The sequence below is a fragment of the Thermobia domestica genome, chromosome 10 (assembly GCF_964235325.1).
Source record: "Thermobia domestica chromosome 10, izTheDome1.hap1.1, whole genome shotgun sequence".
In the NCBI taxonomy this organism is placed as follows: Eukaryota; Metazoa; Arthropoda; class Insecta; order Zygentoma; family Lepismatidae; genus Thermobia; species Thermobia domestica.
Genome location: NC_137463.1, coordinates 108732490 through 108748709, shown reverse-complemented (window position 1 = coordinate 108748709; position 16220 = coordinate 108732490). Strand labels below are relative to the sequence as shown.

Below are 16220 nucleotides of genomic sequence, written 5' to 3'. Positions count from 1 at the left end.
AAACTGTAAGCAACCCCTGTAAAATTAAATGAAGTATTTCATTTTAACGAACCACGATTATGCTCTTTAGGCTAAGGGAGACAATGATTAAGGCAAGTGAATGTTGATGGAAGATATGATGGAATGAGAATGTGGAAGGAAATTGAAGTATTCCGAGAAAACCCACACACGATACGATGGTGTCCACCACAAAGTTTCTTGGCTGAGGATCAAACCAGAGGCCCCACGTACCAGAAACAAGTGTTTACCACTGAATCACCGTGTCCTCTCTCAATCCCTAAAAGACGCGGACATCCAGTTAAGAATAACTGACATAAAAAAACGTAATAACCATTTTATCACAAAGGAAACTCCACGAATCCCACTCTCTGACCGTTTGTACTTCTTTTATGTTGGTTTATCACAAACATTATTTAGTATATCGATACATCTGTCAGAATAATAGTGTTTCCTCCAAAGTAGGGGCAAGTGACTTAGTGATAGAGCGCTTACTTCTGGTGCGGGATGGACCTCGTTCGATCCCAGACTTTAAGTTTGTAGTGGATACCATCGTACCCGTGAGATTTCTCGGAATTATCCTGTTTTCTCCTACATTCTCATTTCACGAATTATTTTCCAAAAATTGGCTTCCATCTATTACCACTTTTTATTATTGGATCGGATTTCAGTTTAGCATCCCTTGGGTAGCAAAATTACATGAGATATGGAGCTACGGATTAACATGAGATCCGAAATGCTTGCGCTTCCGCCGCGAATCGGAGCCGGGTCTCCTATGCGAAAGTCGCAGACGCTACCCAATATCCATGCGTGATCTCTTTGTCTTCATTAGCCTAGAAGGCATAACATTTAAACTTTATGGACCTCATATAATTTCAGTTCTTCCTCGATAGCCAATTCTATACTGAGACAAAGTAGATCAATCAAATGTGTCCATCTTCCCTTTTTTATAATTTTAATGATGTTCTTGTAACTTTGACCGTGTTCTAAGATTCCTGTTAGTTGAAATATCGTAGTTAACTTGCCTCGGTCAACGTTTCATAAAATATCCCCATAATTCTTCAATTTCTTTGAGGTGACCTTTGTGCTGCTCCTGTACCATATCGAGTTGTGCATTAATGGGAGTCATGGCTAAAAATAATATACATTTCATATCCCCCGACTTCGATCCGACATTTTGTTCTCGAGTTATCGCTGTTTTGGGCATTTTTCCGACTGGTTTTTGGCTGGTCATAGCGCCAAAAGGAAGCATTTGTGCACCCAGGCTGTCTTATCATGGTGTCAGGAATCAGCTCCCAACGCTGTCAGTGTTGTTTTGAAACACGCTCTATATTTCTATCCTGTTTCTGATTAGCTTCTCTTTGCCAATCAATTTCCAGTATTCCCAAAACATACCAAAAGTGAACTAAATTCACTAAATCGCCTACCCCCTATGCTTTCTTCTTGTATAGTACTTATTATATATTTATATTGTAGTTGACAGAGATTGCCAATATTGATTGAAATATCTCGTTAAAATGCTAGTTTAGGAATTCCCTCTTCAGTACAGAAATTCCCTCCTTGCATCCTACTGCAATTTTAGGCGAGATGGGATTAAGTAAGATGGGAATTCCCATCTCGCCTAAAATGATAGGCATTCTTATCTTGGAGATGTAAGTGGCTGATAAATCGTTAGGCTAAGTGGGATTAGGCTAGATGGGATGGAATCATCTAAAAAGGTAGGGTGACGGTAGGTAGCGGCATGACGTCACGCCGTACCCCATGTCTATCTTTGTCCATTGTAAATGCTTAGGAAGTGGGGGTCGCTGTACCCAGTTTTTTGAAGGTGGGGATAGGGTCCCCCGCGTTCCCACGCACTTTTACCCCTGCTGCTAAGTATTAATTGCTGTGAGGACTAACGAAAAATATTATTTAATAATAATAATAATAATAATAATAATAATAATAATAATAACGGATCTGAATGATAAATATATTTTTTCAACTTTTATTACAATTGCTGTCTGTTCCCGCGAATCTGGTTATATTGTTTTTGTAAGGAATAAAGAGGCTTCAAACAACAATATGATTTGTATAAAAGAAAAAAAGCCTTATCAGTTGTATTACGAACTGACCTTGCGTCTGTTTTTTTTAAACACAATGTTACGAGGCACAGAAGCCACCACGCCTGCGGTGTGCTTGCTTTTTGCCTCAGGCAGCTTCAGTACTAAAGTTAAGACTTTCATTCTGTCAATTTATGTGTACCTAGCAGTCAGTCACACAGGTTCTTTGCCACGCTGAATTTTACAAGAGAGATTTTGTTCATCGGATAGGAAGCAAAGCCCATCGTACGTTGTAATCCCTTCCCCTCTTTTGCACAGTGTGTGAAATTTAACTTGTATACTGTAGTAAGTTACAGAAAAGAGAATGCTATTTTTTTAAATGACATTATCGAATAAGATTGACCATTATTACAATATATTCAAGATGAAAAATATTCATTTAACAGTCGTCGTACTTAGTTGTCTGCACTGAAATTCCCATAATGTGCTTTCTTTTCTAATATGAGCTCCGAGCTTCTTCGTGGCTAAGTGGTTAGTGTACGCGCCTTTGGCGTGAGAGATCCGGGTTCGATTCCGGTGAGAGCTCATGTAGTTCGGATTTCACGATTAATCAGTAGGTCCCGTCTCATATAGCCTCGCTGCTGAAAGGGACGACAAAATCAACTTAACTCATATTCAGCACCATAGGAGATATAACTCCGAGGGGAATTTTGTCCCTGGAAAACCTCCCAAAATCATCAACGGTACGAAATATGTCTGTCTAGTTTGCTTTTCATGTTTTCAGTAAACTAGACAGACAAAAGGAAGAATAGAGGCTTTCTTCCAGAAAATTGTGTTCGAGGGTGGGGGGTCACACAGGCCCGTATCCATGGGGAGTCTAGGGGGAAGGGCTCACCCTAAATTTTTACATGAGAATGATTTATGAGCATTAAAGAAGTCAGCCATTAGGATTTTTTTTGTTTTAGGATGATACTAGATTCGACTCCTGGTGTAAGCTCAACTTTCAGTCCTGTGTCATTTACAGGTCTCGTTTCATACAGATTCGTTGAAAAACCTCTAAACATATGCTATGACTAGTATGCGAACTAAAGTTTTTTTTAGCAAAAAAGAGAAATTTCTTGCTTTAGACTCTGTCCTGTAATCCAGGTTTCTGGAGGCGAGATACTATGGTTGGGAACGGCCAATCAGATTCAAGTTCCGAACCCACATTAGAAAGACCTTCCTTTATAACTTTACTGTTGTATAAGGACGAAAAACAAAAATATACTGATAGCTCCAGTAATAGATATTATGAGAAAGAGATTTAAAAAATAGATGGTTTTGAAATAGAGAAAGGACAATACCTGAGCTTTATTAGTATTACTAGCATATATTACCTGCTTTGCTAAGTTGAAATGAAAATTTAAAAGCACAACTCCGTATTTCATGTGTTTAGTACCCGTGAAATATGCTGTTTTCGTTTCGTATCATAACTGCAAAAGTTCTGATTTCTCGCTACATTCGTTCACAAATCTTAAATAGCAGTCTCTTAGTTGTTGACTTGAAACTAACAGTTGAGTGTGGAAAAATTTACACTTTCCGTTTTCTTTATTTTGCAAGGCCAGTCGAAACTGCTTTACTTCTTTAAGCAAATTGTTATATAGTTCCTTTTCGTTATCGCCTCAGAAAGCATCCCAAATCATTTTCTCGAGTGTTTCAGAGACAATTAACATTCCTTGAAACGCCCGAAAATAATGTTTTCCATTTAGTATACTCTTAACTGAATTCACTCCGAAGCTCTCTGTTTCAACCAGAGCATCATCGAAACCGCTACCAAGGAATTAACTCCCAGCCCACCGTAGAGCACTTTTGTACAATGAAATTCCAAGCATTGGCAATATGATATGAAATTGCTCTGGGTTACTGAGAACTGTGTCCACAACTGTACAGAATACTGCTTTGTCGCAGAAGACCGGAAGATTAGGTTGTCTCAATTGTTGTCTCATAGATTCAAAGTTTTTAAGGACAATACAAACAGTAGCGTAATCAGTAACTGGGGAAGAAATAACTGGCAGAAACCCAACTTATTTGATTAGTACAATCTCGGACGAAATTAATGAGTGTATACTGCTCCACTTTGGTGATACATGCTGAACGTTGCCTAAAAACGCACCACATCGAGTAAGAGAAATAACAAACTCAGTTTTTAGAGCACATGTGGATGCCTTATTAACATAAAGGACAACATCAACAACTTTAAAGTTGTTTGGAAGACCAGGTTTGGTTGTATTCTTTCTTTGGTTTAGTATTTTTTTGACACCGTAGCTCACACTGAAGTTTACAAGTTCTCTTCATCAGTACAGTTTGTGAAATCTTTTTCTTTCTGTGGATCTCTTCTGATGTGTTATGTTGAAAAAAGTACCATGGCAATATGATGGCCTCCAAACGTACCTCAGAGCGATGACTTGTCTTCAAATTCGAAGTTGCCAAGAGCTTTTGTTGTAAAATCTCTTAAGTTAAAATGACTTGATATTGGTGTGTAAGTAATTTCACAGGTTTTTACAGAGTATGCAGAGAGTAAATTTATGTTTCTTATTAAATCTTAGTAGCTAATGGAAACACCAACCCGATTTAAGGAAGTTATTAACGTTTTACTTTTGCATCGATCATAAAATGTATGCACCATCATCATATTGAAGTGATGTTTTCTTCATGCCATGCTATACATAATAATACATTATTTGGAATAGAGAGAATAGTGGCAAAGATTTGCGTTCTAGAAATGATATCATCTTCCAGTTCATTATCATTATCAATGTTTGGAACATCATGGGTAAGTCTTCTGCCGCTTTCATGGGTAAATGTATTTTGATCATATTGAATAGGGATGAAAAGAATGGTAATACAATATTAGACATTATCGCCATCTTCCAGGATTCTACCAGGTCTGTGGAATCACAGAATTTGTCGCTTAAGTTAAAATCTACTTCCTTAATAGCATTACATAGAAGTATCCCTGCAGTCCTTACGACATTGTGAGGTCTAATCATTTGGGCTGAAACTTCTGAACTCAGATCAGAAGAAAATACAAGCAATGGTTCGTTTCGGTATTTTGATGGACAAAACTTGATTTTGTCCTCATATTCTCTAACCAAAAATATCTTCACCTCATTGCTTAAATTGGAATACTGTCATCGAAGTTGTTCGCCAGCTCCTTAATTTTAGAAAGTGTGAAACCATAATCTTTACTGAGCAAAGGGTCAATAACTGTTTTGCTTGCTTGAATAACTGGAATTTCTGTAACAATTTTGTATTTTTCGGCTCTTTAACATTTGACAGGCAATCATATTTTCTAAGATAAGCTTTCATGCAGTACATCGGCTGCAAACAACTTGTGATAACTATCTAAATCTGCGATTGTAGTCGAAATGTTTTCGCAGATAATGCATGGAAAGTTATCTTGGAATTCTTTCTGATTAGGAACTCGGCTGGAAGTGGTTAATGACGGATTTTTAATACAATTTGTCCTCATATTGAACTTGGATTCCCCGAAAATCGTTGGACCCCCTACGAAATAAATTTCTGCGTACGCCCCTGGCTATATTATGCATCAGACTTCAATATATCGCAAATTTAAGATAATATTTGAATTCTTAGATCCCGAAAACCTACGATTTGACACCAAGATTACTTTCTTACGTGGCTTAGTTCCTTAGTTATGTATGCTGATTGCTTATTTGGCGGCCATATTGCAAAATGGCGTCTGTGGAGATAAGCGACCATAATTGAGATGTCTACCCAAGAAAAAATATAAAGCGATAGGTCAAAGAACATGATGCAAAAATAAAACCGTGCACCCACAAATTTTTACGGACATGCACTGTGGATCCCGGACTAAGTATGTTCATATTCGTTTTACCATCGACTCATCCTATCTACTATCATTATCACTAGCTTCATCTTCTTCCTTTCCCTTGATATTTCCTACATCTGTTTGGGAAGTTAAATCTTTCATACCTCAAACAAGTCTTCATTATAGGATATATTCCGAGATATAGAAGTCTTATTATAATAATATTAAATCCATCCATTTCCCTTACCCCTCATTTTCTTCCTTTCTAAATCAAATATGAAAATAAGCTGAAACACTTCTCCAATTGTTTCAAATAATAAATCAATGCACTAAATTTCATGTCTCTAACCTTCAGAGATTCCAAGATACGTAAATTTTAAGTAATATAATATTTGCCACACTCTTCATTGCCGAATTTCCAAAAATTCTTCCTTAGTGATACATTTCGTCACAAATTGTATGCATTGTTCAAATTTGAAGTGTCTTCCTTAACCTGTTTGGTTTTGGTGTTGATCAGTCAGTCGCTCATTCACTCAGGACTTCTTTTATACGTACATGAAACATTTGGATGTCAAGTGGCCTAACTTTAAAATTGAAATTTCCAGAAGTGAAATTTGAGATTCAATATTTTATAAACAATTCATATTTCTGTTATTTTGGCTACAAAAAAAACATGACTTTTAGTTTATATTTTTATAATTTACTATTTACAAAAGTATCCATTTATACAAAAGAATGAAAACATTAGTCTGTTTTTTATTATTTGGATGTAGGCCATTTGGCAGTATATTTGGATGTAGGACATTCAAGCTGTCAATGTAGAGACATGTATTTTTTGAAGTTGAAAAATCTAATAAGTTAACTTGTATCGTTTTAATGTAGTTACCCATTATGGCCCCCAAATGGAAAGAGTTATCCATTTGTGCAACAAGGAACCCTGAGTTGAGAAAGGTCCACATATCTAACGGTCAATTCAAGCGTACCGTTGTTATAGATTCTAACTTCAACTGTTGTATTTTTAAAATAATTTGTTGATTTGGAGGCTCACAAGCATCCTCCTGCACCGGGACCAACTCACTGATAGGTATCCGTCAAATAATCCCCTCCACCTGTGTCAAATATACTGCTGCACCGGGCCCCGAAGAAATTTGTTATGGCTATGTGTCATGTTAATAGCGAATTTTATCATACCTAGGTATATGGAGTATTTGAAGACTCTAGAAGAAGTATTTCAATGCCTATACGAATGCTTGTATTATAGTAATATTAGCTGACGTACAGGTTTCCATAGCAAGTACATTTACCTCTCCTTTGCAGAAGGGGTGTGAAATTCCATGTTGTTATGCCTTCTCAAAATTGTTCTGATTTGATATTTTGATATGAAAGCTACAGAAAAGAAAATGCTTTAAACCCATGATTCCAGATTCTTCCAGGGAAAAAAAAAACAAAGATTTATTAGCTGTTGATCAGAGATAAACAGATTTGCAATAATAAAAGTACATCAAACGTTAGTGTTTCAATAGTATTCAGGTTCATTTATCAATTTCCATCATAATTAGTGCATTCATTGAAAAATTAAGAGAAATTTGCCGAATGCCTATTCAGTAGATTTGTCGTTGAATTGTATGGTCCTGACTTTAATTTGTGGTGAATATCCATTAGTCTACAGAAAGTAATAGTGGGATAGAAAACTAAAGTAAACAAAAAGAACTTACCTATTACTTTCACAGTAATTAATCCTTTCAAATCTTCTGTGCCTACTTCATAGCTCATGAAACAAGCCCATTCACCATCATGACTTGAGTTGGAACTAAAAATCTCAATTCCACATTCACCAAAACCAAAACCACGACCTGCGTATTTATATTCCTTAGTTTGGGTTTCCTGGTTGAGTGCTAGACGAGTGCCATCTGGTAGAAGAAATCTGCAACTTACAAGTGATACATGGGTACGACAAATAGTTTTAAAATGGTAGTCTCGTAGAGCAAAGATATCTCCGTCTGTCTCAGTATTTGTATCTGTCAACAAGAAAAAGAAAACATATTATTTATAGGTCGCACGTACAACAGACATGAAAAAGTTAATTTACAGTGTGGCAAGCAGGAAAAGAGACTGAGTTTGTAAAAATAAATTAATGACAAATGCAATTAAGTTGCCTCGGTTTGTGCAAAGTAGTAACTTACTTTATCCACACACAGCACGATCCAGTAAGTCATAAAGTGACTTCTGGTAATCCTGGAGTGTACTGGTGTTGAAAGTCCTCGTCACTGGTTTTTGGGTCGTAGAAACCATTAAAACACCATCCTCCAGTGGAAATAAACAAACGGGAAAATGTCTTACGAGTGTTCAGAGAGTAATAACATACAGGCACTGTTTTGGGCCGAAAAGGAACAGAAGAAAAGAATGTGGAAGGAAGCAGCCTGGAACCTGTATGCCTGGTGTGAATGAGGAAAACCCAGGAAAAACTCAATCAAAATAGTTGGCCTGGAAAAGTTCATACTTTTCGACCGAAAAAATGAAATGAAATCTCACACAGTGGAGTTTTACGTCCCACAGTTATGCCGGCTAGGCTAAAAGAGACGGTGGTGATGAGTAATGAATGAAATGGTGGAATGAAGAAAATGGGAGGAAACGGGAGAATCCCGGGGAAACCTACGCACACGGTGTTTGTCCACCACAAAGTTCACTTGGCGGGAACAGGGTTTGAACCTGGGGCCCCCTGCACCAGAGGTGAACGCTCTACCACTGAGCCACCGCGGCCCCAACTGGACCGAGTGTATCCACCGGGAACAAAACCCGGATCCACTCAAAGCAAAGGTGAGAACGTTAATAACTACGTTACGCAGAATCACTCACATGTAGACCTAATCCACGTGCATGTAACTCAAAGGTTTTCATCTTTTATCTACCTTTTATTAGGAAATGTTTGGTAGTAAGAGAACATTTTAATACATCCTTTCCAGTTTCCATTAATTTATCAGTTACTAATAGGTGGCAAGTAAATTTGAAAAGCAATATTAACGTAATGCGCTTCCCATGACTCGGCATGTTGTTGTTAGTTTAATACAGTGAGGCAATATTATATTTTTTATTATCTTAAGATATTTTGTTATTTAATAATAGTTCCTTTCGTTTACAAATCCGAAACAAATAAGAATCATTAAAAAAATAACTTAGTTTCATGAACAAAACTAAAGAATTAACTTTGTAAAAATCAGGAGTATCTTGCAACCCTTCCAAACGATCCTAGTACACTAAAATAATGAACCTTTCTGCATTGTGTTTCTTTATGCATTGCGATATGTGCAATACTTACATTATTGATATAAATTTATGCCAATTTAACATTTTTAACATAATATACTTACTTGCTTCATTAGTAGGATTCAAGAAACTACTTGCTATCGGAGCTCCCATATTGTCCCAGAAAATGCACTGCCAGCTCTTCTTATCCTGTTCGTCAGGAGAATGGACGCTAAGACCACAGCTTTGAGTCTTCTTTTGAAAACCACTGAAGGTGTATCTTCCGCTGCCGTGTCCCGTTTGAACATAGAAGCCTTTGTTATCATCAATGCGGACAAACGTGCATGAAGTTGTACACTCCTCGCAGTTGGGAAGAGCTTGGTTGAGAGTGCAAGACATACTGAGAACGCCTTTGGCTTCTGACACGGATGATGTAACAAGAGGGTTAAAATCTAGAAACCAAGAAAGTTTTCGATGAGAAAGGAAACAAAGTTTTATAGGTCTTCAATACAAGAAGAATGTAGTTCAAAAATATATTTTAAACAAGTTTTATGTAAAATTAAATAACAGAATAAAGATTAAGGCACAAACACGCCATCTCCTTCTTCCTCTATCAATGAGTAACGTCATGTTTAGAAAAATCTTATAGCTTTCTTACGAAAGCGCTTTCTCGCACTTTTACATAATGCTTTGATTCACAGTTTACCTGGACGGAAAATGTGTTCTAAAGTTCCCCTTTAGACTAGAGCTCAAAATGGTACACAGAAATTTTGGACATTCCCAGTCACCTTTTTTATAAAAAAAAAATTCTCCTATGTACAGTATAACAATTATTACAGTCTCAAATAGTAAGTTCTTAGATAGTTGGTGGTTTGATGGTGAGATTAAAGAACCCTAGAGACCGAGCGTCCTTGGGTGACAGGATCCAATACTATTGTGACCAAAAAATATAAGTTGGTACCTCTGAGAGACCGAGCGTCCTAAAGAGGACGATAAAACTCAATAACCAGACGTCTGAGAGAGTGGTGAGGGTTTTCCGAGAACCAGCTGTCCCAGCGAAGGATCTGTCATAGACCGAGCGTCCTAGAGAGTGGAGGTGACGATCAATCGGTAAAGATTGACACCTTCTGCGAGGCTGTGGCTTCTTTTATCCTGAAACGGTGCTGACTTGTTTGATCTCTGTTACTGGATGATTGTTTACAATGGTTGAGATTTCTTCTTCCTGGTTTTCGTCTGAAGTTATCTACAGGCAGCACGTGTTGTTGGGTCACGTATAGGTCATTATATCCCCGTGGTTTAAATTTTTAAAAAGTAAGCCACTGGAGTTTTGTTTTGGGATTTGCATATTGTTTCTGGTATTCGTTAGATAGAACACTTTCACCAAAATATATGAAAATAAAGTTAAAAGTAGAAGCGATAAACAGTTTGCCTTCTTTCCTAAGCAGGATCAGTATAATATATTACATCTCCTCATAAGAGATCCTGCCGAAGTTTTGGAATTTTCAATTAATACTCCACTAGATCACTGATAGTATGGTAGTCGTTTATTGTGGAGAGATTTGCACGTCATTCGTAGAAGTTAACTAAATATGTCCTTTGAAATAAGTCTAGAGATGTCGATGGTAAGCTTAAATTATACTGCGGGTTGGTGCGGTTTAGATGTCTATGAGAATACACAGGAATAGTAAGAATAGAATGACTATGACGCCAGTTGTAGCGATTGGAAGGAAAAGATTATATACAATATAAGAGAAAATAGTTTCAGTTTATTGGCTACTATTGATGATAACTCGTTGATGAAGACAGTAAAGAAAAATTCAAGTTTCAATTAATAATAAAATAATTAAGGCTGTTTATGGTGACTAGTGTCCAGAGTAGAGTGGTTGTCAAATGAGAATTCGAAAAGTGATCAGAACATGAGTTTTCTTCATGATTTGACAAGAAATGCATAGAAGTAATAGTTAGTTGAAGATTTTGATGGTTGAGGAAAAAGTTGCTATCTCCTGTAGTGTGCAGATGCCGAAATTCAACTGTAAAATTAGCCGTATGACGTGTTTGTTTTTATCCTTCTTACTACTTTCGTTTAGTTCTAAACGGCTAATAATATCGGTTCGATCTTTTTACCTTCTATAAGGCAAATGTCGAAATCAGTCAGCTTAAAAAGTTTATAGGGCGTATATTTACCCACTTCGTCAGGTTGCGTGTTTAGTGATGTTAAGCATTTGGCGTCTATGAATAATTTAATTTTCTAGTTAAGTAGAAAGTATCAAAATTTGCGTAAAGCGTAGATAATTCCGTACAATTCTTTTTCCCAAACAGAACCTTTAATTTCGACTTATGTAAGACGGCAACTGCAATCAGAAATAACTTTCTCTTCGGCTGTTCTTGAGTCGTAGCAAACCAAGAATTCTTTTACTTAAATGTACTGGAGTCTCAGCGTACTCTAACTTCTAATTTATCGCAGAAAAGGTAAAGTGCTTATGCGTTTAAATGTTCTGTTTTAATTCTTCGAAAAATTCATCGTGTGTTGGATTGGATTTAAATTAGGAATTTTTGGTGGGAATTTGCTTGAATGATTCAATTTTGGTAGTGAAGTCCTTAGTGTGGCTCCGAAGTTATTTGAAGTTCTGTAAAACTTTTAAGAATTATTTTAGTAGTTTCTTTCTTGAAGATTCAAATTACTATTCTTTAACTTATTTTCGGCGAATGTTATTTTTCTCCAGTAATTCGGAAACCCAATATTTCTAATTCATCGTATAGTAAATGCATCCTCTTCTGATTAGCACTAAAATCGTGATTTCGCAGTCATTGAACTAAAAGATCCAAATCGGAAAATTGCTGTTCCCATATATATATATATATATATATATATATATATATATATATATATATATATGTTACCGTCAGAACCCGAAATTAGGTAAAACTAGAATTTCCTAGTTAAAACTAGTTTTCTCAAAGCCGTTTCGAAAGAACTAGTATTAACTAGTCAATACTAGAATTTACTATGTTAGTTAGGTAATTCTGGAATTAACGAAAAAGGCTATATAATGTGAATCATATACAGTTTTTACTAGTTAAAACTAGTTCTGACCAAAATGGATCAGTTAACAGTGTTTCTGCAAGTTCGGACTTGCTCCTACTGGGAAAGTATTGTTTTGTTTTCTCTAAGTCTGTACGGAGCCTTTGTAAAGTGTGCAGGTGCGTCTCTCTTGTCGTGGCTACGCGTGTGTTAGTGTTTCGGGAAGTGTGAGGTGATTATTCATTGTAATGAGTCAGTCCGATAAAGAAACAATTTTGAAGGAAAGATTCTTCAAAGAAATTATTCGTTTGGAAAATGAAAAAAACAGTCACTATAATGCAATGACCAAGGACGTTTACAGTAAACTTTTAACTGAAGTTGAAGAGGCAAAATCTGCTGCAAAGAAAACACCTTTACAGTACAGACGTTTGAAACGGTTTAATGTTTTGGAAATTGGTGAAACAAAAAAACTGGTGTCGAATAGTGAGCCTGTGAAGTACTACTTACCTGCCGAGGAGATCTTTGATGTTATTGAAGCATCACATGTTGCTGTGGGACACGGAGGTCGAGATAGAATGAAAGCTGAAACTTCTAGGAAATATGCCAACGTTACGACTCAAATGATAAATATTTTTCTGTCAATGTGTGAAACATGTCAACGGAAGAAAAGTATGAAAAAGAAGGGCTTTGTTTCTAAGCCAATACTTCACACAGAAATGAACAGCCGATGTCAAGTGGACCTGATAGACATGCAAGCACACCCTGATCGTAAGTTCAAGTTTATCATGGTATACCAGGATCATCTGACGAAGTTTGTCTTACTGCGAGCGCTGCAAACCAAAAGAGCTGAAGAAGTAGCCTACCAACTGACAGACATATTTTTGACATTTGGTGCCCCCTGCATTTTACATTCTGATAATGGCAGAGAGTTTGTTAATTCTGTCATCAAGGAACTAACGACACTCTGGCCTGAGTTAAAGTTAGTCAACGGAAAGCCCAGGCACAGCCAAAGCCAAGGGTCAGTAGAACGGGCAAATCAAGATATAGAAAATATGCTTGCCTCGTGGATGCATGATAATAAAACAACAAACTGGTCAAATGGTCTCCGCTTTGTTCAGTTTATGAAAAATCGAGCTTATCATTCCGGAATAAAACAGTCTCCATACCGTGCGATGTTCGGCATTGAGCCAAGAGTAGGACTTACGACTTCAGCACTGTCATCAGATGTTCTCCAAAACATAAACGATGAGGACGACCTCGTGAGTATTATTGAGGACATGAATGAGCGCCTTAGTGAACATGAAACATTTGATGAAGGAGAAAATGAGGCTGGTTCTAGTGCGGTTGATATCACATCATCCAGGAAAGAAGCACGTGAAAATTTGTCAAAGCAGGCCAAGAAAATGAAACGTATCTCTGATGCCACCCATCCACCTGTTGAAGTGGGAGATAATGTCATAATACCAATCCCGGATGTGGACAGAGCAAAGGCGGATTTTCGGAATGTCATTGGAGTTGTTCTAGAAAAAAATGAAGATCTGCATAAGATTGGAACCAAGGATGGAAAGCTGGATAAATTATATTGCAGGTAAGTTTTCTGTCTTTTATGTGCTCCTTATTGATAGAATTTGTATTAACGTCCTAAACAAGCTAAGGAGCTTTTAACGACGGGACCTACAGGTTAAAGTATGATCCGAACCATTGCTCGGGTTTGTATTCGAGGCGGAGGGCTCCCAGCGGGATTTAGAGCCCGCGACCACGCCCGCAGAAGGCCTTAAGCATTTTCATTTAAGGCCTTTAAGCATCTCTGGTACGAGATAGCATATGGGAAGGAAGTTGGTTAAGGCCTAGTTTTATAGGCACTATCACATTCTTTGATTGGTATGAGAGGGATAAAAGCTGGAAATCCTCAGTCAGGATGGTGGGCCGCTGGACGCGAACTTGCGACCTTCCGAATGCGAAGCCAGCACTTTACCAACTGATCTATGGCCGCTCGGTAATTAAGAGCTATATTGTATATGTTAACGCTGTTGACTAAGCTCCCCACCACTTTCTTTTCTTTCTTTTTCTTAAGATTGTGGGAAGTTGTAGGTCACTATCACAATTTTGGATAGCAAGCAAGATAGAAATTAATAAGTCTGTGATCTGAAAGGATTATTCCTGTAAACAACTTATTTTTTTGTTTAGATTTTTGAGTAGTCAGCGTGTGACATCATTATTCACAGCTATTCAAATTTCTATACAGAAAGTAAATTGTTTACAGCGCTGATCCTTTTAGATCATAGAATTACTTAAATTCTGTCTTGCTTGCTTTCCAAAATGGTGATAGTGACCTACAACTTCTCACAATCTTCAAAAAACGGAAAAATTAATGGGGAGGAGTTTGGTCAAGTGTTTTATACGTATCTGTAATATTATTATTAACCGAAATAATGATGGATTCTTCACATCATTTTATGTCAAAATAATTTTCTGTTATAATGTCCATTATGTTTTTCCGGAACCGATTTAATAATGTGTAATCCATCTGTTGTTGTCTGCTGTGTACTCACCAGTAGATTGATAACATGTCACGAACTTGATCCCGGTAAAAGACTGTTGTTTAGCTTGTGAAACCGGTACTCGTGAAATGTGCTTTAGTGCATAGGCGTTTTTGTAGGAAATACGCAGATTAACTACCGGTGTTTCTCTGAAATACTAATTATGACGATGTGGAAATTGTGCGTTAAAATACATTATTATTTTGTTTTGAAAAGTCATTATTATTTTTTAATATAAGTGATTCAGGATTCCCACACCATGTGATTAAACAAAATGTGTCTGTTGTAGGTCTGAATTCGACATTTGCCACGAGCAGTTCCTGACACCAGTCGAAGTACCAGATACTGAAATTTCGTTGAGAACTGCAGCCAGGGAAGCAGCATTAACCCCACAAGGGTTCACACGTTGTGTGTGCAAGAAAGCATGTATTTCGAAAAGATGCTTGTGCAAGAAAAAAGGTTTTCTCTGCAACTCAAAATGCCATGATAGTTTACCTTGTGGTAACAAATAGAAACATTTCAGATGTTTTAGCAATAAAAACGTTTTTCTTTGTATTTCATAATAAATATACAATATTACGTCAGTAGATTTGCTTTGGCACCACCGAATTGAATAAGTAGTAGTGCAATAGTAGTGTGTATTTTACCTTGTGCTAACATACAAAAGCATTTCAGATATTTCTGCAAAACGGAAGTCTTTTCTGTGTATTTCTTAATAAATAAGTGTTTCTATAGAATTGTATTTGAACGACAAGGATTCACATGTTATGCATGCAAGAGGGCTTATATTTCGCAAGGTACTGCAAAAACAAAGGATTTCTATGATATTGTGAGTGCCATAATACTTTTTAGAAATATATAGAAACATTTATGATGTTTGTGCAAAAGAAAAGTTATTTCTAAGTGTCTTAAAATAAATACATTTCTTCAGGTTTCACTAGTAATATTGTATTTTAATGAAAATAAATAGTAAACTACGCATTCTTAATAAGCGTTGTCAATTTTACAATTCACTAGTTAATACTGAGTTAATACGAAAGGCTGACGAAACTAGTTTTAACTAGGGTATTCTGGTTTCAACAGATTTCGGGTTTTGACGGTAACACATTTCAGTTAATACTAGTTTTGACTAGTAATTACACGTTTTAACTAGAAGGAAAAATAGTAAAAACTAGAACTACCTAACTAACATCGTAAATTCTAGTATTGACTAGTTAATACTAGTTCTTTCGAAGCGGCTTTGAGAAAACTAGTTTTAACTAGGAAATTCTAGTTTTACCTAATTTCGGGTTCTGACGGTAACATATATATATATATATATATATATATGAACCAATAACTAGGACATCAGCGAAGGTGATGAGTTTCGGTAAACCGTCTAATCTCGTTTCAGTTGCTATTGATAGTGCCTGAGCGCTTGTTTTGTGATCCATGACGCACATTCCGAATTTATATATTTTACGTGTGAGAATCACCTCAAAAATAGTACACTTAGGGTGAAAAAAATTGAAAATAGGATTAGCTTAAGTCAATCGATGATAACA

The 16220-nt window shown here is 36.6% G+C and overlaps 1 protein-coding gene across 1 annotated transcript in view; it reads right to left on the bottom strand.

Moving 5' to 3' along the window:
- LOC145661577 (uncharacterized) overlaps positions 1–16220 on the bottom strand; it is a 146811-nt gene that overhangs the window by 61811 nt on the left and 68780 nt on the right. Inside the window, exons 5-6 of the mRNA XM_081726895.1 lie at positions 9240–9566; positions 7587–7889 (exon numbers count right to left, since the gene is read on the bottom strand). Coding sequence (XP_081583021.1) covers positions 7587–7889; positions 9240–9566 — 630 coding nt within the window. The remainder of the gene's footprint in view (positions 1–7586; positions 7890–9239; positions 9567–16220) is intronic.